Source organism: Acomys minous, assembly GCF_964271855.1.
Source record: "Acomys minous genome assembly, chromosome: 2".
Lineage (NCBI taxonomy): Eukaryota > Metazoa > Chordata > Mammalia > Rodentia > Muridae > Acomys > Acomys minous.
Window position 1 is genome coordinate 129,621,364 of NC_140484.1, and position 25,918 is coordinate 129,647,281.

Sequence of the window (25,918 nt, forward strand, 5' to 3'; positions counted from 1 at the left end):
TCACATTCAGCAATAAACTAGGAATAAGTTAAAACATTATTTTAAGCATTGTTTTAAACCACATTTTACATGCAATACAGTACCTGAAAGGAGAGAGTAGGAATCAGTTTAAATATTACGGGGGAGAGGGTCAAAGTCTACAAGTTGAGCAAAATCTAAATGCTCCTCTCCCATGCTTTCCTATAAAGGCCGGAACACAGTGTGAATATACTGGCTAAGGTAAATACCTCAAAACATGGACCTCTGGGCTAGTATTAAGTTAAGAAAAAATTTTACCAGTCAACAACAAAATGATAAACATGAGGAGGAAAATATAGTTAATTTTGTAAAACTGTGACTAGATTTTAGAACTTCACCTTGTTCAGAGCTTCTCTGTGTGTGTACATGTGTATAACATGTTCTTTCGCGTATATAAAGTGACAATCCTATTAAGTGATACTTTTCCTATAGTTGACACCATTTTTAAAAACTGGCAACCCCATTTTTAAATAGCCATTTCAAAAGATACATAGATGGCAAACAGAGGCTATGCTTTTAACCCATCAGTAGAAGGGAAGCATTTGGAAACAGTGGTTCAGAGGTGCTGCTGACTGTCAAAAGCACCTGGCTTCCAACTCTGCTTTTACAGTCATGCTCCAGACCTCTGAAATCCACCGTCAAATTCAGCATCTGCACACACCGCTCCAGCATGGGATCCATGCTCTAGAGGAGCCTCCGTCCTCTTGGCTTTTCTAGTTAGGATCAAACCGGAGATTTTGCCTCATTTTCTTTGCCCTGTTAACCATTTTGTGATCTTCAATCTCATCTAGGATGGACCTATTCTGGTTTTTTGTTTGTTTGTTTTGTTTTTTTCAAGACAGAGTTTCTCTGTGTAGCCTTGGCTGTCCTGGACTCCCTTTGTAGACCAGGCTATCCTCGAATTCACAGCAATCTACCTGCCTCTGCCTCCCAGGGTGCTGGGATTACAGGCGTGCGTCACCACTGCCAGGCTGACCTGTCCTGTTTTTAATTTAGTTATTCTGATGTATCACAGTCTTTCCAGACATTAAGTCATTGCCCAAGGCCTCACTGCCCACTGGAACGTGTCTGGGTTTCCAGTGGTCTCTCCACCTGAATTTCTGAAGAAAGTCTGCTTCTGCTTCTCCTAAACATGTTTCCTCTTCCTCTTGGACTCCACAGCCCACAGTTTTAAGTGATGCCTCAGTTTCTGTTCTGTTTACTCGTTCAGTCCATACCATGAAGTACCTCCTTTTTTGTTCTTTCAGCCAAACTTCCTTTGTAACCTTATCTTTGTTTGGGTTTCAGACATGTACCTGAGACTGGTCTTGAATTTAGATTGATTGCCTCAGCTTTTCAAGTGCTGGGACTGTAGTCTACCCTTGGCTTGGACTCTTCTTGGTGGCTCTGCCTCCTTGTTAGCAAGATACATACTATTAATTGAATGATGGCACACTCTATGCCAAATCATATCTACCAGTTGCTTTTTCTTTTAGCTAGGTTAATATCAAATTGAAATTTAAAATTTTTAAATTAATGTTTCTGAATTTAGCTTCACCATCGAGCCCCATGTATGGCCACTAATAGAAATAGGAATTGTGATACAGTTCACTTAAACTGTTTAGTTGCAGTGTTTGGCAATTACTTTGAAAATTATTGTATAACTATTTTGTTTTAAACTTCTAACTCATTTCCAAATGTTTAGAGAAAAGCACTATTGGGATAGGAAAGAAAATTCCAACTTTAGGGCTGGAAAGATGGCTCAGCAGTCAAGAGCCCTGGCCGTTTTTCCAGAGGACCTGGGTTCAATCCCCAGAACCTACATCACAGCTCACAGCTATCTGTAACTCCAGTTCCAGGGCATCTGACTCCCTCTTCTGGCCTCCACAGATACAAGACATGCATGCAGTGCATATAGAAACATGCAGCCAAAACACTCATGTATGCATTTTTTTTAATTCTAACTTTATTATAGGAGTTAGACCAAAATATCATAAATTTTAAATATTAAAACAAATGTAACAACAATATATAAAAATAAATATAAAGTATAAAAACAGAAACTCCTTTATTTTTATTTAATGTATGTACCATTTCTTTACTCTTTGTCTTATTTACCACCTCCTCACCTCTTTTCTGAATGCAGAAAATGGGCATAATTCTTCATGGCTGGTAAATATCATTACTCAGAATAATCAGCCAAGACAAAAGGGAATGAAAAGAATGGGGTAGGAGATTTTGGAATATGAGATCCTGAAAGGTCCTTGGAGAGTGCTTAGTTCCGAATCTTAAATGCCACTGCATCCAGAGGCCAAGACAGGGGAGTGAGTTTGTTCAAGATCATACTGCTGGCTAGCAAAGCTAGAATGAAAATACAGGGGTCTTACCTTCAGTCAGCATTTCAAATAATGCTGATGGTGACAGCATCTTCCATTTTAAAAAACACTCACATATAACATAGACGTAGTGGCACAAGAGGATCCTAGTCTTAGGCAACCTGGGCTACATAGGATAGCCCTGTCTTGAAAACAAAAGGCACTGCCTATACATACACATGTATACATATGGTTCTGGCCATCAAGCATAAGGTACTGTTATGTGCTAGGCAAGTACTCTGTCTCTGAGCTACATCTCCAACACTCAGAAAGCACAGTGTTGTAGAATCATGCTACTACATCCTGTCTACTAATTTAACTATCAGTTAAGTTGGCTTACTTCTCTCCCTCACTTTTGATCTTACTTGGTAAAATTTAAAAAATAATTCTTTGCAAGATTATTATGAAGACTAAGAATGCCTTAAAACTATAGTAGAGATAGTACTAATACACAATACGCACATATGTTAAATATCTGATGTATGTATGGCTAGTAAATTGCTGCTGCCTTCTCTAGGATCGCCGTACAGCCTTCATGGGTTTTGTTGCTGTTGTCATCCATTTGATTTTATTCTGGTTTCTTTGTTGTTCTTGTAGTTGTTTTGTCTATTTGTTTTTGAGACAGGGTCTCACTATGTTGCCCAGGCTGGTCTCCAAACTCCTGGTTGTAAGCAATCCTACAGCCTCAGCATATTCCAAGGAGCTAGGTCTACACAGGTGCTCACCAACTGCCTGGCTCAACAGCAGCCCTTTGAATACCATGCTGCTTTTGAAATCTGTAGTAACCTAAATAACCCTTGTCTCTCTTTTGTTCAAACTTGAAATAATTTTTGCTGCCCATGATTAGTTTGTTTACTAAATAAAGACTACTGACATTCTTGACTTGAAGTGCATTATACTTTTGAGTTATTGGAGTGCTCAAAAACCAAGTTGTCTGTTATGTTTTACCAGTCCTTGGGATCAAACCTAGGGCTTTCCCCATCCTAGGCAAGTGTCTCTTTAAATGAATTACTACTAATAGTGAAACAACCAATTTCTAGCATTTACTATATAAAAGGCAATGTTCTCAGCATCTTCCAGATTGTAATTTTTACAATAGTTAAAATAGATACTTTTTATTGCTGTCACTCCAGTTTTATAAATAGGTAAACAGCACAGAAATGTTAAATTATTTTCTCTAGTTCACATAACTAGAGAACAAAGGAGCTGAAATTCACACCAAACTATTTGACCCTAGAACCTGTCGTCTTAACTCTTAAGCCATACTTCTAAATTCTAGATTCGGGACCTTGACTCAAGTGTCACAGTGCCTATCTGGAGGCTTCAGCAAACAGAGAGTTATTACTATCTCCACCCTTTAGCGAGAGCTAATCTTCCTTTATCCCTTCAAGACATCCCAAAGAATTCTTGTTACCTATGATTTCAACCTGAGCTAGCTTTTGCCTTTGACCTAAACAGTACCTCCAGCTTCTTCAGGCTCAGGACAGATGTCTTTGTTCCTCCAAGAGTTCATATTGTTATTAACATAGTTTAGCGTCTAGCTGGGAAATTTGGCCATGGGTAGATAAGAAACAATCATTTGTTCATCGAGAGACAATCATTTGTTCATCAAGCAAGCACTGTTTTGTCCACCCGGTGTTTAGAAAAGCTTAGATAGCCTGAAGGATTATTGGATGAATTCATGTGAGAGGCTAAGGAAGAGAGCAAGAGGAAGAAGTAACATCCAAGAGTACAATGCTGTCCTAACACATTTAACGAAAAGAAAGCAAGAAAAAGGACTAGCCCACAACACAAGGCTGAGACAGGCTGAGCCAGTCAGTGAAGGCTCTCCAGCCAAAGGCATCTGTTAATGAAGTTTCATGTCTCATATTAATAGGCCTATGCTAGTACTCTGGGACTGGTGAGGACAGCTCACAAGTGCAGGCTCCATGTGAACATGGGGAGGAAGGGATGCAGAAGGCTAGCTGCCCAGATTGTCCGTCAGTTACTCTGCCCACACTAGGAGATCTCAGAGGCATGATTTGTGCTTGGGTTTGTTGGGTTTGGGGGGGTTGTTTGTTTTCCTTGTTTTGTGTCTTAAAGACAGGGTTTCATTGTATATCCCTAGCTAGTGTGGAACTCAATATATAGATAAACCAGGCTTGCTTCCAACTCAAGAGACCTGCCTGTGTCTTCTGGAATTAAAGGCATGTGCCAGCTTAGAGGTGTGTTTTTATGACTATCAAGGACATGTAAGGTTCAAACCTCTAAAATAGCTTATGCTCAAGTAGAAAAACAAATAAAAACAAAGCAAGTAAATGATAGCAATAAATACTTTGGTGAATGAGACCTGTTAATGTGATAAGGAGAGACTGGAAAGCTGGTTGGGTCTGGTGGAGAGGAAAGGCCTCTTTGCTGTGACTTGATTAGTCAGATGAGAATAGCTGTGGTTTTTATTCTACTGGGTATCTACAATCCTTGGTGATTTACACAGCACATTCTTCTCAGCTCTCCTCCCTGCCTCATGTCTAGCTATGTGATGGAGTTAGCTCTCCACAAGCCATGGCAGGCCTATGTAATACATATGATACGAATGTTTGCCCTCTCAGTCATATTAAAAGGATAGCTCTCCTCTTTGGGGCACAAGTGCAAAGAAGTAGAGATGCTAGAACATCAAGAGCAGAGGTGAGGGGTGTGTGGGAAGCTACAGCAGTAACAACAGAAGATTAGTGTGGATGTCGAATAGAGGTGGTGGCTGCGAGCTGGGTCCTACCAAACCCTTGTGCCTGTAGTCCTCGACTTCCCCCACAAAGGCCAGTTGACTACACTCACGCCCGGGAACAGCTCCTGAAAGTGTGGGAACAAGGAATTCAAGATCTGTTCCTACAATGAGGTACTAAGGTAGGTTTCAGAGCACCTGCGTGCAGGGACCACAGATGTTTCTTCCTAGAAAACTTTAGTAGTCTTCACAAACTTTACAAATTAAGGCCTTTTAGATTCACTCAGTTTCATAGTAAGTACACCAAGATTCAGGCTCCAAATCTCAGGTTCCTTCCCCACCATCACACCGACTTTCCTGAAGCCAGTGTGTCCCTTCAGATACGCTTGCATGTCTCCTGGTTCCCTAGGGGAAGCTAGAGCTCTTAGACTCCAAGACTCACATCCAAGCTGGTCAGTGTAAAGCTATTGTTCAATTACCCCACTGCTAATGATTCTCAGTAAGCTCCCACAATTATGTCTGACACTGGAGTTTATACCAGTTGCCGACTGTCTCAGTGAGAGACACTGTGAAAGGAACAAAAATGCCCTCTTAGAAAGTTGATTAGCTTTAAATATTGTTAATGTTTTAAAATATTTTTGTAGAGAGTTTTTCAGGTTCTAAAAGCATTGCTAAAATCTGAACTTGTGGTACCCACTAGATGGATTGATTCCCTCAGGAATACTAATGCGTTCCCAGAGTTCCTTAGGGGGTAGATAGAAGTGCTCCTGTGAATATAAATTAGCTCTTTGCTTCTGTGGTATGAGCTCATACATCAAGGACAAGATCCACCCTTTCACAATGGCCTGAGATTTCCAGCATAGTGCCTACAGTAAATGCTCATGACTCTCAGAAAGTGACAAGAGTGTTTCATTCTAGTGGCTGCAAACATATGTGGATTTGTGTTCTATGCCCAGCATTATCTTCCTGCCCTTTCCCTCAAAAAAAGGTTTATTTCAAGTATGAATGAGCTTTCTGAGAGGACTACCTTTCAAAAGGGACCCCTAACCAACCCAAGCCCCGTGCAAAGGAACAGGAGAAAGGTGGGTGTGCCAATAAGCTGAGAACAAAGCTTGTTAACCTGACCCTCTCAAATGAGCAGGTCAGTGACTGGTTAAATATAAACTTGCTCCAAAGCCAGAAACATACACAACCCAGAAAACTTCACAGAGTGAGAACAGTTTCTTCCAGCCAAAGAGAATTTGGAACCTAGATGGCCATTCATTGTACTGATGCAAGGAGAAAAAAAAATCTGATTTAACTGACTTCTTATCCAAATCCAGGTTTTTTTTTTTTTGGACCTGGAGCACTGTGGTAAGTAAGCATTGTCAGAGAACCAGAATCTAGATCCTGACTTCTAAAGCTTGTAGTCTTGTTTTATATGACATATTTGTGAATCCCCATCTGAAATATGTGGTGAAACTAAGTACTGTGAAAGATGGAAAGAACGGCATGAGTAATTCCAACCGGAGGCCTGATGCAAAGCATTTGTGTCTTAGATGGGGTGCTCTGGAGCAAAGGGAGTTCTCTAAGGATATATAACCAAGAGCCACAGCACCAAGCTCCAGCCACTCACTCCTGTACCCTGTGTTTCTCCTGTGCATTTTAAGAATCAATTCGAAGCTAATGCATAGCTCAGGATCATATGCAGCAAGGTCAGGATGGTCCGAGTTGGCTGTGCTAAGCACTGAGATGTTCTTTCTCAGATTCTCTCATGGAGGGGGTTGGAGAATTGTAGTCACAGACAGGTCTCCTGGGATCTCATGTTGCTGCCTGTCTCCACCACCTCTTTCAACTTCCTCTGCTTTATGGTGATTATAAACACTAGAAAACATATTTTTGAACTTGGGAAATTATTTATAGTAGTGTTTAAGTTTGATCTAACAGATGTTTACTTACTGTACAACTATGAGGAATGTCATAACATAGCGCAACACACAAGGAGCCAGTGTTCTGGTGACCAGATCTTACGACTTATTACAGAGAGACACACTGTAGAGAAAACTTCCTCATTCATGGTGACACAACATTCTTTGGGACCAAGAGATTTGAATTCTGATTCCACAGTGCATTTCTGACTCAGTGTACAGCCTTGGAAAAATAGTCTCCCTTCTCTGGACTTTTCCTTGAATTGTAGGTGGAAGATTTGGGAAGGACTGGCAGTGGTGAATGTGGAGTTGGACTCCAGAGATGATTCTGTTTGCCACTTGATAAGGGTATATATTCAGTGGGGTCCTTACATTTGTTTGTCCTTATTGTTAGGAATTACTCCTCTAAGCATAATATGCCTTTTTAATAACTATGAGAATTATGCCTTTGTAAATAAGTTCAAGCTTGCAATCATGAGTTCAAATGACTTGAACTGTCTCCCAGTCTTGCCCTTCACACTTGTCGGTGGTTCTGCATCTTTTTAGTTCTCTGTCCCTCTGGGCTTCTAGTTACCTTTATGATAGGACTACTCACCACTTACGATTCCATGCCATTCTGTTTTTAGTATTCTTCCATCAACTGCTTTCTCTAGTTAGACTTTTAAGTTCCCCTCTACCATCTCACTTCTTAGAATCAAAGCCAAACAATGTATTGACGAGTAAACAATTGCTTTTTATTGACTGGGTGTACAGCTGAGTGGTAGAGCACTCACCTACCACTCATGAGCCTCAGCCCTGCAAAATAAAGCAATGCAAAACAAAACAAAATGCTGTTTGCCTACATTTCCTCTCACCGAATCCTTCGGAGAACTCTGGAGAGCCACTGTTCTCCTTGGCACTGGGTGTGACAGCGTGGGAAATGAGGCATACGATGACGTTAGAAGTTGTGGGCAGAGCGATAGTGAAGTAGATTTAGAACTAGGGCCCATGGTTGTAGAGCGCCTGTCTACGTGCTCTTTCTGTCACGCACTGTTGCTTGGGAGTTAGCTGTGAGTGACAGTCAGGTCGTGGATGGCTTTCAGCTTCTAATTTTGGTGATAGAAAGAAAAGGTTTGGAAGTATTTGTTCCTTCTATTAACTTTCAGAGGCTGCTTTACCCTTGAGCTTCCAGAGGGTCCTAGCCCTTAGTTGCAAAAACCAAATCAGAGGGTAATAACCTGCATTTCTGTGGGGAGGTGGTTCATTGGGTCTGCAGTAGGATCAGTTTTCTGTCCTCAGTGTGAACCCTTGATCTAATCCAACCCTTCCTTTTATATAGGAAGATGTGCCTCAGGTAGATGAACAGACTCTCACTCTGTTCCTTGACTCTGCTTCCCACCAGGCTAATGCTATTTATCTACTGTGATCTCATGGAACTCATTCACCCACCAAGTAAGAATGAGATTTGAAAATAGAGCTTTTGCAGGTCTAGTCTATGGCTTTTCTAGCTGTAGGAATCTAATTTTTTATTAAAATAATTTTTGAGTCTTATTTTTGTTATGATTTATTTTTAATAATATATATACATATGTACATGTTCATGGATATATATATATATATATATATATATATATATAGTGTAAATATTGGCCAAATAATGACTAGTTCCCGTATCTGTCCATGCATCCAACTCAGTCTTCTTCTCAAAGTGTCACAGTAAGAGTGGCTGAGTATTGTGCTAAATGCTAGCTACAGAACAATCTCTAATCCTTCCTTGTCCAAGCCATGGAGCTCAGAGTTAGAAGAAGCAGACTCTGGGTCCAGCCTAGGCTCCAGATACTTGGTCTCCCTGTGTCTGGGTTCTTAGATCCACTGAGACTTTTTGGGATGAGGATAATTTGGAGAGGACAGATAAAGATAAAAAGGGCATTCAGATGAGGGAACTAGTCATTATTTGGGCAATCATCTTTTCCAGAAACCCCTGCCAGCTCTCCCTTCCTTCCCTTGTTATCACTAGCTTGTTGATGGCTGGCCTGGCCTGGGCAGGGCTCCTCTACTAAAACACCCTGAGCTTTTCTACACTGCAGTTTTGCAAGGAGGTGGGAGGAGTACTTGCGCTGGGCAGGCTTCCCAGGGGCAGTTGTGGAAAGGAAAAGGGGTGACTTTGTAGAGCCCTAAAAAGAAGCCAGGAAGAAAAGGAAAAAATAACAACCCTGCTGAAAAGAAAACAAATTGACTCAGACATTTGTGGCTGTTATCTTTAGTCTAGACTCAGAGATAGAAGTCAGGCCAGGAGTCTGGAAACCTCCCTTTACTTCTTGCTGTGCTACTGACCTTCCTAATGACCCAAGACACATCATTGCAACAGCATGTCCATCTCATACCAAAAATATCCCAGCCACATAAGATCTGAATATAGGCCAGGTATTAACCCCTGAACTCCAGAGGCATTACCTAAAACTCTAGACTGAACGTGATCTCAGTCAGATGATGGCAGAACCAAATTTGGGGTCTGGGTGAACTGCCTCCTGTTTAGACATGAAGGTCTTTGTCTGGAAAGGATTTTCACCCACTTGGATCAATAAGTCATATTGTGATTATGGGGCAAAAGTGAGGCCTAAGTGTTTACCAAGTGTTCAGGTCAGGTGAGCTTTGTATGTTATTTTGATGCAGGTTCTCACTATACAGTCCTAGCTGGCCTGGAACTTGCTGTGCAGACCAGATTGGCATCAGCACAGTGGTCTTTCTGCTTAGTTAAGCCTGAGTTAAAAGGGTGTGCCACCATGACTGGCCGCCACCTTTTTTTCCTCTTCTTCCTTCTCCTCTTCCTCCTCCTCCTCATTCATTTTGCGACAGGGTCTCATTATATATCCATGGCTGACCTAGAACCCACTACATACATACATACAAGGCTAACCTTGGGCTCACAGTTATTTCCTGCCTCAGCCTCCCAAGAGCTGGGATTATAGATATGAGCTACTGTGCCTGGCAGGTATGTTATTAGAGTGCTATTAATCTCGTGTCCACACTTAATAGTTTGGTAGGGATTTGTATGTGTGTGTGGTCCTGTTTTGTTTTCTATTGTTATGTTCTGATGTTTAACACACAATCTCATTATATATCCCAGACTGGCCTCAAGCTTATGGTTTAGCTAAGCATGACCTTGCACTCCTGTGATTCCATTTGAAGTATACAGGTTATGCAATTGTTATGACAATCTAATATCTGATATTTTGGCCTAGTTTGATAACAGTAGGTAAAGTTTGATCCTGGGGATGAAACTCAGGTTGTCGACAGCCTTGGCAACAGGCACCTTTACACGCTGAGCTATCTCACTGGCCCTGAACGTTTCTGTACATGCTCATCTTATAGACATAATTTTACATTTCTCTAGGACATACACCTTTATGTGAGACTGCTGGGTCATTTGGATTTAACTTTTTTGGAGGGGATGGGTATATTTAGCTTGTTGAGAAATTATCAACCTGTATGTTTAAAGCTTTAAGGAGATATATTTCACATACTATCAAATTCACCTAAGTATGCAGTTCAGTGGGTTTGATATATTTATACAGTCATGTAGCCACCTCCACAGTCTTCATTTTAAAACTGTTTCTCTGTTCCAAAAAGCAGCCTCACAGTCATTAGCAGTCACACTCCCTGTTGACTGCACCCCACACACACACCATGCTCAGTCTTAGACATTCGTTGCATCTGCTTTCTCTGTCTGTGTATTCGTCTGCTCCAAACTCTTCACATAGATTATACTGTATAGTCCCCATCTTTTATAATTGGCGTCCTTTACATAGTACATTGTTTTGAAGGTTCATCAAAATAGTATATCAGTATTTCATTCATTTGTATGTCTAATATTCCACGTTGTGAGCTGTCATATTTTATTTAGCCACTCATTAGTTAGTGGGAAATTTGGGGATATTTATTTATTTATTTATTTATTTGCACCATATGTGTACCTGGTGCTATGTGGACCAGAAGGTAGCTAGATCCCCTGGGACTGGAGTAACAGGTGGTTATGAAATACCATGTTGGTGCTAGGATCTTCTGCAAGAGCAAGTGCTCCTAACCACTTAGTCATTCCAGCTCCAATTGGGTCCATTTCATCTTTTTGGCTTTCATAAATAGTGCTATTAGAAACCTTCATGTGTGAGGTTTTTGCTGTATGTGTTTCTAGCTTTATCCTTTCAGCAGAACTCTATAATTAACAGTAGGGTGTGTGGTACTAGTAATTTTTCACAGTTGAGGTGGGTAAGATCCACCAAAGGCCTTAACTTATTCAGAGTTCTATAACAAGCTAGAGGATGAGTAACAAAAGGAATCCAGTCTCTTAGCTGTTCACTTGATACATATACATTCTTTCTTATTATATATATCATGCCTTAGATATTTTGTTCTGTAAAATATTTAGATATAATTTTGAATTTTTAATTATAGTCTAGTGAACTCTTAAGACATAGCACAACTAAGCCAAGGAATCAGCCCCTATCCAGAACATACTTGTAAAACATACTTACTAAAAGCAATTGCTAGCTGAAAGAAATAGCTCCACATAGTGAACAAAACAGAACAGTGCTAAACCCAAGCTGGCTGGGAAGGCAGCACCTCCCCAGATCTCCTTAGTATGATGCACAGGCTGTTCCCAGTAAGGCAAAAGGCCTATAGGGATACTGTACCTTCTGTGTCCAGAATAAGAAGACCTTATTCTAGTAAATTGAATTATCATCATCATCATCATCATATCATTATCGTTATTATTCCTAAAATAAGCAAGAAGATCTTGAATGAAGCATAGGATTTATGTCATTGATTGTTCTAGAGTTTTTTGAGGGGTTTGTTGTTATTGTGTGTATGTGTATGCATACACATGCAGATTTTGTTGTTAAATGTCTTTTATTTTCTGAGATTTTAATATAGTTATATCATTTCTTCCTTCTCTTTCCTTCCTCCAAGTCTTTCCATACCACCCTTCTTGCTGTCTTTCAAATTCATGGCCTCTTTTTTCATTAATTGTTGTTGCATACATATATACTCATGTATCTACATTGATTCCTAAATACAATCTCCTCAGTCTGAGTGACACATTTATGTATGTTTTCAGAGCTGACCATTTAGTGCTGGATAACCAATTGGTGTGCTCTTCCCTGAGGAAGACTATTTCCTCAGCTCTCAGCATTCCTTCGTTGCCTGTAGTTCTTTGTGTAGGTTCGAGACCTTCTGGGCCCTTCCCACCCCCATCCGTGTTGTTTTTCTTGTTCAGCTCCTGTTTAGACAGTCTTGTTGGTGAGACTTCATGAATGTAGCTTCAGACTTTCGTAGGAGACAGCATTTCACAACAAACTCCCTGTCCCTTTGGCTCTTATAATCTTTCTGCCCTCTCTTCTGCAATGATCCCTCAGCTGTAGGTGCCGAAGTTGTATTATAGGTAGAGCACTGGGGACTGGACCCCACAACTCTGCATTCTGATTGGTTGTGGTTTTTTTATAATAGTCACCACCTGTTGCAAAGAGAATTTTCCTTGATGAGGGGTGAGGACTGACTACACTTATCCATGAGTATAAGGAAAAATATAATGTAGTTAGGAACATACATATGTGCACTATGTGGGTGCCTGATGCCCAAGGAGATCATAAAAAGATATCAGATTCCTTGGAACTAGCGATAAAGACAGTTGTGAGATACTGTGTGATACTGGGAACCAAATCCCAGTCCTCTGCAAGAACAGCAAGTGCTCTTAACCCCTGAGCCATCTCTCTACCCCCAAGGTAGAGATCTCTTACTGATGTTTTGCTTTGGTTTTGATACAATCTTACTTTGTAAAGCAGGCGAGCGTGGGAACGCTACATTGTAGTCTAGGCTGGCCTTAAACTTGCCTTAGTTCTCCTGCCTCAGGCTCCGAAGTGCTGTTATAGGTATGAGCTACCTTATCAGGCAAAGCAGAGCTTTTTTGAAGTTGCAAACAGAAAGGTGATTTCAGCAAGGGTTGGTGTAAGCCAGCTTTGACAGAGCTTTTCTAGAGCTACAGACCCTTACATGGAATTAGCTTGTTTCCTGGGCATGGGCACAGTAGAGGGGCCAACTCACCCCAGTTCTCTGCCTCATCTTAGGAATACATAAAATACAGATCTTGGCCACAGGAGTCTACACATTTGGATTTTTGTGCTAGGGGAAATCTTTTATTTATTCAGTATGCTCACTCAACAAATATGTATTAAATGTGCTAATTACAAGTCCTAGAAATACAGACAATTGGAACGTGTGTCATATACCTACAACATGTAAGATCATGTATACCCTGCTTGTCAAGATTGTCTCTCTGAGGGCTGTGAGAAGGTTCAGCAGGCTAAGCTTGATGCTAAGCTTGACAGTCTGATTCCACACACACCCCTACCCGACCCCAGATCCACATGGTGGAAAAAGAGACAACTCCCAAAGTCAGGCAGCAAGAGATAATCACATAATTCAGACAGAGCATATTATTGGTGTTTTGTTTTGTTTTTATCTCACTATGTAGGGTGTCACTCTGTAGAGATCCTCTATATGTAGGTAGGTACCTCTAACCTCCTCATGTGTACTGTGGTATACATATCCAGCCCCCAATACAAACATAAGTAAATAAAGATAATAGAGACTGCCGGTGTCTTCCAAGTCCCAATGTGGAGTTATAAGTAAGGAAACTGAGATTCTGAGAGGCAGAGTGACTCTGCAAGTAAATATACTGGGTCACAGAACTGACTCCAGTCTGTACCTAAGGGGAGGGCTGCAGAGGAAAAGATAACCATCCCTTTTACTTGTATACACAGCTTAATAATTCACTGCAAGAAATGAGGGAAGCACCAAGTGACAAGACAAAATATACAGGTTATGATAAAATGCCTTCCATTGTCAACCGGAGGAACCTTTATTCTGAAGGCAATGAGAAATCAGTGGCTGTTACTGAAGAAGTAGTACTTCGTTATCTTGCGTGTTTTATTTGTATGGTCAACAAATATTAAGTTGTATGATGCGGTAGGCATGACACAAGGCCACGGCTATTATGAAAGTGTTAGAATCTCTGCCTTCACTGCATTTGCAATCTAACGCCTAAGGAGCTGAGTGATGAGGGACAGACTGGTATGTTCCTGGAAATCCTCTGAAGTGCAAGGGGAATTGGTAAGAAATACTGTCGAAGAAGATAGTTTTCAAAAGTGACAGAGCTCTGTAAGTCATCTTAAGGAGAACAGGAAGCATTGCTAAGTGGGGCAGTGGCAGAATGTCATAGATGTTGAGAAGCAGGGCAGAGTCACAGATAGTGACTAGGGTTCTGGCTTGGACAACTGTTAGGAAAAGGTACTGAGGCGGAAAATGATGGACTAAGGAATTTGGCTCTGGTTGCTGAGCTTAGCCAGCTGATAGGACATCTAAAGGAAGAGCCCAGCAGGTAAGGGATGATTGATGTACACTAGTAAACCCTGGAAGAACTGAACTAGAGATTGAAGTTTGAGAGTTGGCATCACTTGGGTGGCATTTAAAGCTTGGTAATAGGCAATATTCCTCCAGAGAAAGGCTTTAAGGTTGGGGGAAGTTAGAGGAAGGTCTAGAACTATATTCTGAGAATGAAGAGGTAGACAAAGCAAGGTGAAGCCAAAAAGTCAGCCGGGAGTATAGAACCGTATCAAAGGGTTTCTTTTTACACACTCCCTGCGTCTTCTCAGGCAAAACATCTTGTGTTCTTCCCTTGGTGCCATGACTTCTCTGTCCCTAGTATAAACCCTCTCTTATCCACCATTAGAGAGTTCATTTTGCAAGCCTAATCGAATAATAAATGCATTGGTCCTGTTAACAAACATCCAGGTCACTAGGAGACCCTGTTATAGGAATTCATTTTGGAGATCAATACAGCTCTCATGGATCAGCTTTTCCCCAGAGGCTCGTTGGTTTTCTCTCTTCTGCCCTGACAGAATGCCCTTTCCAGTATTAGGAGTGACTAGAGAGTAATTAGTGCTGTAGAGCATTAGTGAGCTGGTGATCCTGCCTTAGGCCATGTGGATGGTGCAGCCTAAAATAGGTCAGAAAACAGAGAAGCTAAAGAGCTTTGTCTCTTCTGATGAGATCTGAATGACTCTAGAAAGCCATCGTCCCCAAACATCCCTCCTGCCTAGCACACTACCTGAACTTATAGCTTTAAACCTTTACTTCTTGAAGATATAAATTTTCACTGTTTTAATTTTTTAAATACCATATGTTTTTCTTATATAATCATGGTCTAAGAACTTTCTCTGTAGAACTTTATTAGGCAAATGCTGGGAGTGTGTAAGCAATAACCTCACTGACACGGTTCTCAGAGACCAAGAATGAGAGAGCAGAGTGACCATAGATCTAAACAAAGCATGAGCCAAAACCTGTCCGTGCCCAGAAAGAAAAAAAAAAGCACTCAGGAAGGCTTTTGTGGGAATGTAATATCTGCACTGGATCTTGAAGTTTTCATATGAGCTTGCTAGAAGAATAGAGATGAAACCCAGGATGAAGGAACAACGTACAGGAAAACAAAGAATCACAGAAAGGCTGCTGTGCTCAGGGGCTGATGATGCTTCCATCTGCTTTGCTTATGTGTGGAGAGAAAGCAGGAAGTAGGTCAGACTAAGGAAATGTGGACTAGGCTTAGAGAGCCAGCCAAATGAATAATGCTCTGGGCTTGGGCTGTAGTACTCTAGCCTTTATCTGCCCTTAAATCCCCCACTTCCTTTCTAATACAACAGAGGAGAGTTTGGGATAAAGAAAAACAAAGAAGGACCAGTGGAAAGAGAAAAGTGGGGAACAGAAAATAAAGCTGTCCTTGGAAGACATGTAAGAACACCAGCACGAGCAGGGTCTGGGCTGAAGAGACAGCTCTGCATTCATTTGTGCTTTTATCACCATCTCAGAAAGGTGGTCCTTGACCTTAGCTAGTGAGTCTTCAGTGAGCAATGTCTCATTCAGCAAAGCCAGAAGCTTTGATGGAGGTAATAATAGCACGAACCTGACATGCACTACAAGGCTTGCTCCTGGAAGCCTTGACTAGAGTGACAGGAGAATGAAGAGAGGACAGCCAGCCAGGCATGGTAGTGCACAACTTGAACCCCAGCATTCCGGAGACAGAGGCAGGCCTATGATATCTAGAAGTTAGAGACTAACCTGTCTACATATAAGGTCCAGGCCAACCAGAAGCAGCATGGTTCTGTTACAGAAAAGCCAGGATCCGATGGGCTGTGCTCATCCTAATAGACACCTGCAAACCAGAAATTCAGCCCTGTGTATCATGTACAGTGCAGGAGCAGAAGTTAGCTAGTCTGGGTAGGAGGTCTCTGTAGGGAAACAGTCTTAGGTTGCAGTCATTCAGGAGGAAGAAGCTGAGGTTGCCAGGTTTTTTTTTCACACCCTGGCCAGTTTTTCACACACTGGTCCCTTATTCATAAACACTGTTACCTAGACCAGAGGAGGCTTTGCCGTGCCTCTGAGCCTCACACAAGGAAGTCTCACCAAAGCCATAGTCATGTCAACAGTATACATTCACTCCAGACATCATCCGCTCCCCACAGAAGCCACCAACAGGAAGGAAGCATGGTACTCACCCATCCAGAGTCTAGTCTTGTCTACGGCAGGGTCACGCTCCTGGAGGTGGATAGGCAAACCCCCTGGGGTGGGGCAGAGCAGGTCTGGGTCATGATAGTCTGGCCTTCAGGCTACTCCTGAGCTTTTCAGAGGTGCAGCTCATCCCCCACTCAACCAAGATGGCCACGAGGTCCAACCTGCCTCGCTGGGGAGACAGAGAGAATGAGTGTATGAAGGAGAGAATGCAGCAACCACATTACTATCGCTCATCAAAGTACTTTCTTCTGACAACTGTCTTTAGGTAAGGATGCCTTCCCTTCCTTATGTTCACTCATGGACCTCTTTCTTCTTCCCACAGACTCCCTGAGAAACCTTTCTGCAGCCAGCCATGGTCCCCGCTCTTCTCCAGCTGAGTTCAGCAGCTCCAGTCATCACCTGCTCCGAGAGCGCAAGTCCTCAGCCCCCTCACACTCTAGCCAGCCCACTTTGTTCACATTTGAGCCCCCTGTGTCAAGCCACATACAGCCGGCCTTGTCTACCAGTGCACCTCAGGAGTATCTTTACTTACACCAGTGCATAAGCCGAAGGACAGAAAATGCAAGGTAAGAGACCACATGGCCACCATGTGGGAAAGTGATTACTCAGGACCTATTGCTATTCAGTCCCTGAATTTCAGCTTTAAAGACAAGGGAGTAAAAAGGCTTATTACCTTTTTAGGCAAAGAAACACAAAGATAACAAAACATTGTGTAAACATCATAATTTTTGTTTCAATCTGTGTTGCTACAAAATCATCATTGAATTCCAGGGAAATTATTGTCTCATTATCAGCAATCATGTTATAAAAATTTTGTCTGGTTTGGGGACGAGAAGCATTGGAGGATAAAGTTTCAGAACTACAGCAGAACAGTCGATTTCTTTCTGCCTTTGAGAGTTCAGCTAAAAACCCTTAGCACTGCCTAGCAACTCCTTGTCTCTCATCTCTAGGGCCGTTCTGTTCCTCATAACAGCTACCATTCATATGTATATATGTGTGAATGTAACCTTAAATGTATCCATGCAACCTTAAATTAGCTAAATGAGAAACATTTTTAAATTCAATTGCTCTGTTATGTCAGTGTATGAATTACTTTTCTCCTACCTGAGAAGAAGCAACTAATGGGAGGAAGGGTCTATTCTGGCTCCTAGTTTAAAAAGGGATACAGTATCACAGCAAAAAAGACACAATGACAGGAGCCTGTGGCAGCTGGCTTTATTGTATCCATATCAGGATGCAGAGATAAATACTGAGGCCTGTTTTCTCCTCCTTTTGATTCACTTCAGGATCCCATCCAATAGGACCATTCCCCTTACACACAGACCGGGTCTTCTCTAGTGTAGCCTTTCTAGAAACCCCCTCAAAGGCACTATAAGAAGTGCATGGTGATTCTAGATGTAGTCAAATTGACAATCAAGATTACCCATCACAGCCAGCATGCTTCAAGAGCCCACCACTCTGGTGTGGCCTGTGGCTAAGACTAGACAGCAGAGGTAGAAATTGTATCTATTATCTTAGGACATTCTAGGTACAGAAGCTACACTTGTATTTATTACCTTTATTCTCATTGTTAGAAGAAAGAAGAACAGAGCTTTGCCAGAATAAGTTTTCAACTAATACCATAGCCAGATTACAAATCATATTTCTAAATTAATTTAGTAATATATATTTCCCATTTTAAAAACTTAGGCAAAGGACCAGGAAGATGGTTAAGTGGATAGAGTCACTTACAGACAGGTTTAACAGCCTGATTTAAATCCCCAGATTCCACAAGGTGGCAGGGGAGAACCAACTTCCAAGAGTTGTTCTCTACTTTATATATGTGCTATGGCGCATGTTTACACACACACACACACACACACACACACACACACACACACACACACACACTGTGGTGGTTTGAATGAAAATGACTACGATATGCTCATATGTTTGAATGTTTGGTTTCCAGTTAGTGGAGCTGTTTGGGAAGGATTATTGGGTGTGGCCTTGCTGGAGTAGGTATGTCACTGTGGGTGGGCAGTTTTTAAAAGCCCATGCCAGGTGTTCTCTCTTTCCCTCCCCTGCCGCCCCCTCTCTTTCTTTGCCCTCTGCCTGTGGATTAGGATATAAAGCTCTTCTCAGCTACTGTTCCAGCACCATGCTTATCTGTGTCCTGCAATTGTGATCATGGACCAACCCTCTAAAACTATAAGCAAGCCCCCAGTTAATTCTTTTTTTATAAGAGTTGCCTTGGTCATGGTGTCTCTTCACAGCAAAAGAACAGCAAGAAGACACATGCACCCAAACAAAAGTATTAATATAACACTTCTTATGTGTGAAAATGTTTTAATGACATCACTTGAACCAGTAGAACACACTGAGAGACAGCAAATGTGGATGACTTACCTCTGTCTTAATGTGATAAAACAGAGGCATGCAATTAATACATAGCAGGTTAGGGCTAGACTCTGATTGACTCCGTTCTGTAATCGTCTCTATACCATAACAGTCAGCTGTTGTTTTCCTAAGTCACCACCATTTATGAACTTTACAAATTTGTAAATTTGTCCTTTACCAACCTAAAGATGAAGGCTGAATTCTAAAAAGATAGAGTGAAGTAGCCCAGACTACTGAACTGAGCAATGGACCTATAAGTAGCACTTACTTCTCCTGACTCACAGGTGAGAGATAGACAGGGCGATAAACTAAAAAGCGTAACTGTAGGGCTTCCGAATCAGCCATGTGCAGCTTAAATTCAGGTTCTACTGCCTCCTTTGTGACCTTAGGCCACCTATTTAACTCCCTTATCTGCACGATGAGAATAGCTAATGCAGAGCTCACTAATAGTCATAAAATACATGTTATCTAGTACTTAGATACTCAGTTGTCTGTGAATATGTCCTCTTCTAGGGCATGTTATGATTATTTGGGAGCCCAGAATGAGAGATCACAAATTGATAACTCCAGAGGAGACGTTAAGTACCTGCTCTTAGCATCTTTAAATACCTGTGGATCTTCTTGCAATGATCTTCTGGCTCAGCATGCCTATGCTGGGTCCTGAGAGCCTACCTTTTAGATAAACACTAGACACTGCCCAGTGCAGCTTGTCTGCAGATCATACTTTAAGTAGAAGACTTTATAAAATATTAACACTTCCCCAGACTTCCATGCCCATGAACTGCTAAAGCATTCGGGAACAAATGCACAAATAACTCTGCTGGAATTAGCAGCTACACCACGCCTGTCCCGCCCACTGGCTCTCTGGAAGCCTGTTGGTCTTCCTGGCCAGATTCATTTCCTTCAGGGTTATTACTGTAGTCTTCTCTCTCTCTCTCTCTCTCTCTCTCTCTCTCTCTCTCTCTCTCTCTCTCTCTCTTTCTCTCTCTCTCTCTCTCTCTCCTAGAATTTGGAATTTTTTTATCTTGGACTATGCATTTTTAATTAACATGTTACTGCACTTTGAGGCTATAGAGCAAATCATATATGGAAAATAAACACTTGAACAAGCCATTCATGGTAACACTGCCTGTAATGCCAACATCTAGGAGGCTGAGGCAGGATGATCAAGGCCAATGTGTTTTATTGCAAATTCAAGGTCAGTCTGCACTACATAGCAAAACCCTGTTGCAGATCATCTAATATTAATAGCAATAAGAAGAAATTTAAAAGAATATTAAACTGAAAAAAAGATATTCAATGTCTCTGACTCTACCTATGGAGTTCCTAGAGTATGTCTTCTAAGATGCTCACCATGTAAACTGGGGAGGAAGCTATAAAAATGTTGACCCATAGCTAAGAAAAGTCAGTATATAGGAATAGACCAAAATAAATGTGGATTTGGGAACCAGCCTAAAAAGGCTTTAAATGTCTTCGTCATTTTTTTCAATGTGTACTAGAGGAAGTAACGGTAAGTTTTAAAAGCAGCGTAGACACTTCAAAAAACGGTGAGATGTCCAGCTCCACCGAGAGCACAAGCCTTGTTGAACTGTGTCTCTATGAGTACATCTAACAGAGTCTCCAGTACAAAACATAAAGCCCCAAATCCCTGAAAAGTTCTAAGGATCCAACCCACGATGGCAGGGAAGGCACGGCAGGGGGCAGCTCTGCCCTAGCTGTGGGTGTGTGTGGCATCACTTGTTGTTTACATCTCCGTGGATCAGGAAGCAGGTTGATGGACCAGATGCAGATTTCACAACACTCGAGGCCTGCTCCCTCCCTGCTAATCTCCAGTTAGGAACCATGCTCTTCCAAAACAACACCACCATCTTTGTTATGTTGGTATGTTCATTTTATTCTTTGTGTCTTCGGGGCTCTATCATGAAGGGATGCTGAGCTTTGTCTGAGGACATTCCTGCATCTATTGAGATTATCTTGTGATTTATATGTGCTGTATGAAATTTATTGATTTGTATATGTTGAGCCATCCTTGCACCTCTGAAATGAAACCAACTTGGTCATGATCATTTTAATACAGTGATGACTTTGATGTGCAAGTACTTTATTGTGAATGTTTGCATCTATGTTCGTCAGAGAAAACAACCAGTCGGTTTTTGTTGTGTTCTTTTCTGGCTTTGGTATCAGGTTAATACAGGCTTCACAGAATGAGCTTGGTTGTGCCCTTTCCCCTTCTGTTCCATAAAATACCTCAAGGAACACTGTGTTAGCTCTTCTTTAAAGAGCTGGAGAATTGGCATTGTTTGTTTGGGAGACTATCACTGCTCCACTCTGATTGCTTGTTACAGATTGGTTTAAAGTATCTATATCCTCTTCATTTTGTGTTGGTAAGTCACTAAACACCTGTCCATCTCTTGAAGATTCTCCCACTTAGGGATATATATTTTATCTTGTTTTTCAGAAATCAGTGTCATGTAGGTCAGGCAGACCTCAACCTTTCTATGTAGCCAAAACAGACCTTTAACTCCAAACTTCCTGCCTCTGCCTCTGATACATGTCCCATTCTTTTACTGTCTTTGTTTTTTGTTTAGAGGCAGGACCTCACTATATAGCCTGGGCTGGCATGGAACTCACTACGTAGACCAACTGGCCTTAAACTCTTAGAAATCTTCCCGCCTCTGCCTCTGCTTCCTAGAATATAGATTTTCAAACTGTCCCTGATGAACCTCTGAATTTTGTTAGTATCTTGTTTAAATGTCTCCTTTCTTGCCTCTGATTTTATTAAATTGGAGCCTTTCTGTTTCTTTTGGTTGGTATAGCTAAAAGTGTGTCAATATTTTGTTTTGTTTTCAAAGAACTAACTTTTGTTTCATTAATTCTTTGCATTGCTCTTTTGGTAATTCCTGCCTTGATTTTTATTATCTCTTCATGTCTACTGCTTTTGAGTTTCTATTGTTCTTACATGTTTAGGACCATAAGGTGCAATGCTAGATTATTTATTTGAGACCTTTTAAATTCTCTCACAAAACACTCATAGCTAGACTTCCCTCTTAGAACTGATTTTGCTGTGACCTTGGGCTGTGATAAGTTATGTTTCATTTTTATTTGAGTCTAGTAACTTTTAAATTTCCTCCCTGATTTTTTTTTACCAACTCACTATCATTTACAAGTATATTATTGAATCTTTATATGTTTTCATAGTTTTTGTAGTTTCTTTTGATGTTAATTTCTAGTTTTATTCTACCATTATATGAAAAGTCACAGAAATTGCTTTAATTCTTTTGTGTTGTTAATACTTGCTTTGTAGCCTAAAAGTGATCTATTATAAAGCTCCATGGCTGCTAAGAAGAATGTGTATTCTGTAGCCCTTAAATGGAATACTCAGTAAATATCCATTAAGTCCATTTAATATATGATACAAACTACTTCTGAAGTTTCTTTGTTGACATTTCGTCTGAGTAACCTATCCATTGATTAGAATTAGGAATTGAATCTGTCCTCTATTAATATGTCATGACCTGTGTGTCCTTTTAGGTCAAGTTTTATTTGTTTATGATGCTGAGCACTGCAATGAGTCAGTGCCTATGTATCTACAGTTGTGACATCTTTGTGATAGATTATTCCCTTTGTTAATACATGATTACCTTCTTTATGTCATCTAGTTAATTTTGGCTTGAACTCTACTCATGTATCAGAAGAGCCAACTGGCTTGTTTTCAGCTTCCGTTTGCTGTAACAGAATTCTTTCACTCAGTTGTCTTTGACGGTAAGTTGTGTTTCCTGGAGACAATATAAAGTTGTATCTTGTTCTTCTCTCTTTATCTTGTGTGTGAGTTGTGGGCAGGGATCACAGGACAACTTCAGATACAGATTTCTCCTTCCACTCTGTTGATCTCTCATTGCTTACTACTCTATATACTACTTGTGTTGGCCCAGAAGCTCCTGGGCGTTCTCTTGCCTTCATCTCCCATCACACTGTAGGAGAGTTGGGGTTATAGATTCATGTTACTGGGGATCCAAACTCAAGTTCTTATATTTGTGCAGCAGGAACTTCCCCCACTGAGCCATCTCCCTAGCCCTGGATGTTGTGTTAACTTAGTCGGCTAGGATGTGCTTCTGACTGTGGAGTTAAGGTCATTTACATTCTTATTTAGAGGGGTTCTACAGTTTTGCTCCTTGTTTTTCTAATTGGTTGGAGGCTGGCACTTGTTCTTTTCTTTCTCCCACTTGTGTTAGGGTTGGACTGGTTTCCTGGGTGAGACATGGTTCTTTCCTAGCTTGCCTTTGTTCCTCTATCCTTCTCATGAACTTTGCTGTTTCATATGGTCTCATAAGTGAGGCTGTCCTTCTCCCTCTTTTGTGTAAGGCCCTTTCAGTTATCTTCTGCAGTACTGGCTCAGTGATCATGAATTGCTTTAGTCTCTGTCTGTCGTGAATGTCTTAATTTCTCTGTGGATTTTAAAATTAAAATACAGCAATTTTGGTTGATAGTTATTCACTTTCAAGGCTTGAAATACACCATTCCATGTTTTCCTGGCTGTTATAGCGTTTCTGTCGTAAAGTGTGTTATTCCTAATGTGCTTGCTTTTCTGAGTTGGTCTCACTCAGCTTTTAATGGTGCTCTTTGTTTTGAGTATTTCATATCGTGGCTATGATGTAGTGAGGGGGGGTTTCTTCTCTGGGAAGACCAAGGACTCTGGATGGCTCTTAATGCTTAGATGTCCATTTCTTTCCATAAATTTGCAAATTTTAAGCTATACTTTCACTGAATAGGTTTCCTGTACCTTAGTTTTCCCCCTGTGGAGTCTTAGATTTGGTCTGTGGATCACATCTCAGAGTTCTTGCATTACTCATTTATGTCTTTATTTATCCTGTATTAATTATGAGTGTTGCATTTCTTTGATCATGTCCCCCATCTCCGACTTCTCTCTTCTGCTTGGTTGAGTCTCTCAGTGGCGCTTGCTACTGATTGTCTATATATTTGCATTCACCTGAGGCATGAAGATAAAAAGTTCATGGCCAGCTTAAGCTACATAACAAAACTCTGTCTCCAAGGGGGGAAATCAGTTCTGCATGATCTCCGGATGTCTAATTGTGTAGAGTGTGGTCAGAGTGTGGACAGACTTCATCCTGCCATGCTACTATACTAGTATGGTGGGACACAGTGCCTGCTCCAGAAAAAAGGACATTTGCCATTTTAAATGCACTTCCACATTACTTGGTTCACATGGTCACCAAATTCTTATCCTTAAAGTTAGTTTTGAGTCAGGGCTATGAAAAGAGAATCCCAGCACTTGGGAGGCAGAGGCAGGCAGATCTCTATGAGTTGACGCCCAGCCTGGTCTACAGAACCAGTTCCAGGGCAGCCATGGCTAAACTGAGAAACCCTGTCTCCAAAAGAACTGAGAGAGAGAGAGACAGAGCCAGAAAGACAGAGAGAGAATAATAAATAAATTACTAAGGTTAGTAGCTTTATATCTATGCCCCTCCTTTTTATTTGTAAGGTACCCTAGCATAAAGCAAAAGTAAATTTGGCATCTCCTGGAAATAAACGTATGCATTATTTATCACTATTTACTATAGTAATAGCTTCTATTCTTCCTTCAATTACTAGGTAATACATATTTCTGTTGAAATAACAAGTTTTCAAAATCCAAGTCTTGCACTCAGCTAAAATAAGTAACTGTTCAGAACAGCATCTACTGCCAAGGAAATAGTTTTGAACTGTTGTGTTAAGACAGAACTCTTTTGTCTTTGTAGACAGATTAATTTCACTGGATTGATTTTTGCCCACTAGTCTTTGGGGCAACACTATAGATCCTAGATTGTGTCTGTCTTCTGTTTCAAAGATGCTATTAAACCTGTTAGAGGTGATACACTGAGGCAGGTCACATACCTAAAGAAGCCATAATTCTGTTGAAAGCTGACAGGGCAAATTTCAAGTAATAAGATTCCAATACCATGGGCTGGAGAGATGGCTCAGAGGTTAAGAGCACTGACTGCTCTTCTGGAAGTCCTGAGTTCAATTCCCAGCAGCCATATGATGGCTTACAACCATCAATAATATAATATGATGCCCTCTTCTGGTGTGCAGGTGTACATGCAGGCAAATATTTGTATACATAAAAATAAATAAATCTTGCACGCCTTTAATCCCAGCACTCAGGAGGCAGAGGAAGGCGGATTGCACAGAGAGATCCTGTCTCAAAAAACAGAACAAAACAACAACAAAAAAAGATGCCAATATCGTTGGCCCAGCAGCAGTATTCTAGAGAGAAATGGTATATAAAAGGTAAAGTCAGCATGTTGACCCCAAGATCTTTTCCAAGGCATTCCTGACTCCTTCACCCAATTGCTTTGATTAGCCAAAGGCGTCATAAATAATCTTGCATTTTATTTAGCTTCACAAGTGCAACTTTGCCCTCTCATTACATAGAAAAGGTGTGCTCAAATTATAGCCAGAAGGGTTCCAGACACAAAGATAAATTAATTGATCGATCCCCCACTTCTCTCTCCTCCTCCTTTTCTCTCCCCTCTCTGCAAGATCTCACATATCCCAGGCTGACCTTGAACTTACTATATAGCTAAGGATTAGTCTGAAATCCTGATCCTCCAGCCTCAGCCTGCTGAATGAAAAGAGTTCAGGCATGTGTGGGAGGCAAGCACTCTACGAAGGGAGCTACATCTCCATCCCCAAAGATGATCTCATTGTTTAAGGACTGTGACTCATAATTTTCTATGTGTCACACAGAAGGGGCTTATTTGGGATTGGTACTGGGAGATGGTCCAAGTGACTTCTTGAGATTGCCAGTGATGGACAATCATTAAAATGGTAAATGGTAGTTAATCTTTTTTACAAGTATTTACATATTATTTTCCCTTAAATGCAAAATATACTCAAGTCAGGAGTGGTGACATACACCTTTAATCCCAGCACTCAGGTGGTAAAGGCAGGAGGATCTGGCC

The 25,918-nt window shown here is 41.1% G+C and overlaps 1 protein-coding gene across 1 annotated transcript in view; it reads left to right on the forward strand.

Moving 5' to 3' along the window:
• The window catches only part of GAB2 (GRB2 associated binding protein 2), a 140,132-nt gene that overhangs the window by 100,860 nt on the left and 13,354 nt on the right, over positions 1-25,918 (forward strand). Inside the window, exon 3 of the mRNA XM_084774180.1 lies at positions 16,900-17,143. Coding sequence (XP_084630306.1) covers positions 16,900-17,143 — 244 coding nt within the window. The remainder of the gene's footprint in view (positions 1-16,899; positions 17,144-25,918) is intronic.